General features: G+C 53.3%; 1 protein-coding gene across 1 annotated transcript in view; it reads left to right on the forward strand.

Annotated features, from left to right (window-relative positions):
• The first annotated feature begins 573 nt into the window (after positions 1–573).
• PIKFYVE (phosphoinositide kinase, FYVE-type zinc finger containing) overlaps positions 574–1,062 on the forward strand; it is a 121,432-nt gene continuing 120,943 nt past the window's right edge. Inside the window, 2 exon segments of the mRNA XM_044669421.1 lie at positions 574–723; positions 725–786. Of these exon segments, the coding sequence (XP_044525356.1) occupies positions 574–723; positions 725–786 (212 nt within the window).

Consider the following 1,062-nt stretch of genomic DNA (forward strand, 5'->3'; position numbering starts at 1 on the left):
TGGAGCCCTTTCCACCACTAGATTTATGATCAAATGAGAAAACTTATGTTTTACATAGGTAAAATGTTTGCAAACCTTAAGAAGCATTTTATACAAAATGTTGATATAATTACTGTTATTGTTATTATTAACCAGCCCATGATCGTATTTCAAATTCTAGGGTTCCTTGTTCTTTTTTTTTTTTTTTTTAAACCTGTACCTTCCAGAGTCAATACTATGTATTGGTTCCAAGGTAGACGGGCAGTGAGGGCTAGGCTATAGGGATTAAGTGATTTGGCTAGGTTCACACAGGAAGTGTCTGCAGGTACATTTGATCCCAGGTTAACTCCATGTCTAGGTCTGGATCTCAACTCACTGAGTTATCAAACTGCTCCCGTTTGCTCTTTTTTTACAATCTCATTTGTCTAAAAATCTGCAAAAATGTAGAAATATATTAGGGCTCTCGTTGTCGTACAATTATGGTAAAGCACAGCGTTTGGTGCGCACGCAGCACATTCACACGTACGTTAGGCACCGGAGTGCGCATGCGTCCTGCAGCATATCTCCTCTGCTTGGTCTGCGGATAGATTGTAGATGCCTGTTCCTTTGCGCTCCACTCCTCTCGTTGGGTCTGGGCCGTGAAGGGAGGGCGAAACCGCCCAAGAGGCGGGACTAGTTTGTGCTCAGGGGACAGGAAGCGGATTGGGAAGAGGAGGAGGGGCCAACGGAGGGGGCGGGGCCAGGGGAAGCGAGAAGCCGCATCAACCATGTAAGCGCCGCTTTCTGCCGCTGTCGCCGGTCTTTACCGTGAGCCCCTCCCTTTCCCCCCTCCCCCCTCGCCGCTCCGCGTTTCTGGGGGCACCTCCCCCACCCCTCGCGTCAGATTGAGGGACGGAGGTGGTGGTGGTCCGAAGGGCTGGGGGAGGGGCGGCGCAGGTGAGGGGGGAGGGGAGGGGACCGCAGCCGGAGCTAGGGGGGAGGGATAGAGGGAGGGAGGGGGTCGGGGGAGGGAAAGGGTCTGACCGTGGGAGGGGCGCTCCAGGAGAGGTCGCGAGGGTGGAGGTCTCGAGGAGGCGGCCGAGG

Source organism: Gracilinanus agilis, chromosome 3 (assembly GCF_016433145.1).
Source record: "Gracilinanus agilis isolate LMUSP501 chromosome 3, AgileGrace, whole genome shotgun sequence".
In the NCBI taxonomy this organism is placed as follows: Eukaryota; Metazoa; Chordata; class Mammalia; order Didelphimorphia; family Didelphidae; genus Gracilinanus; species Gracilinanus agilis.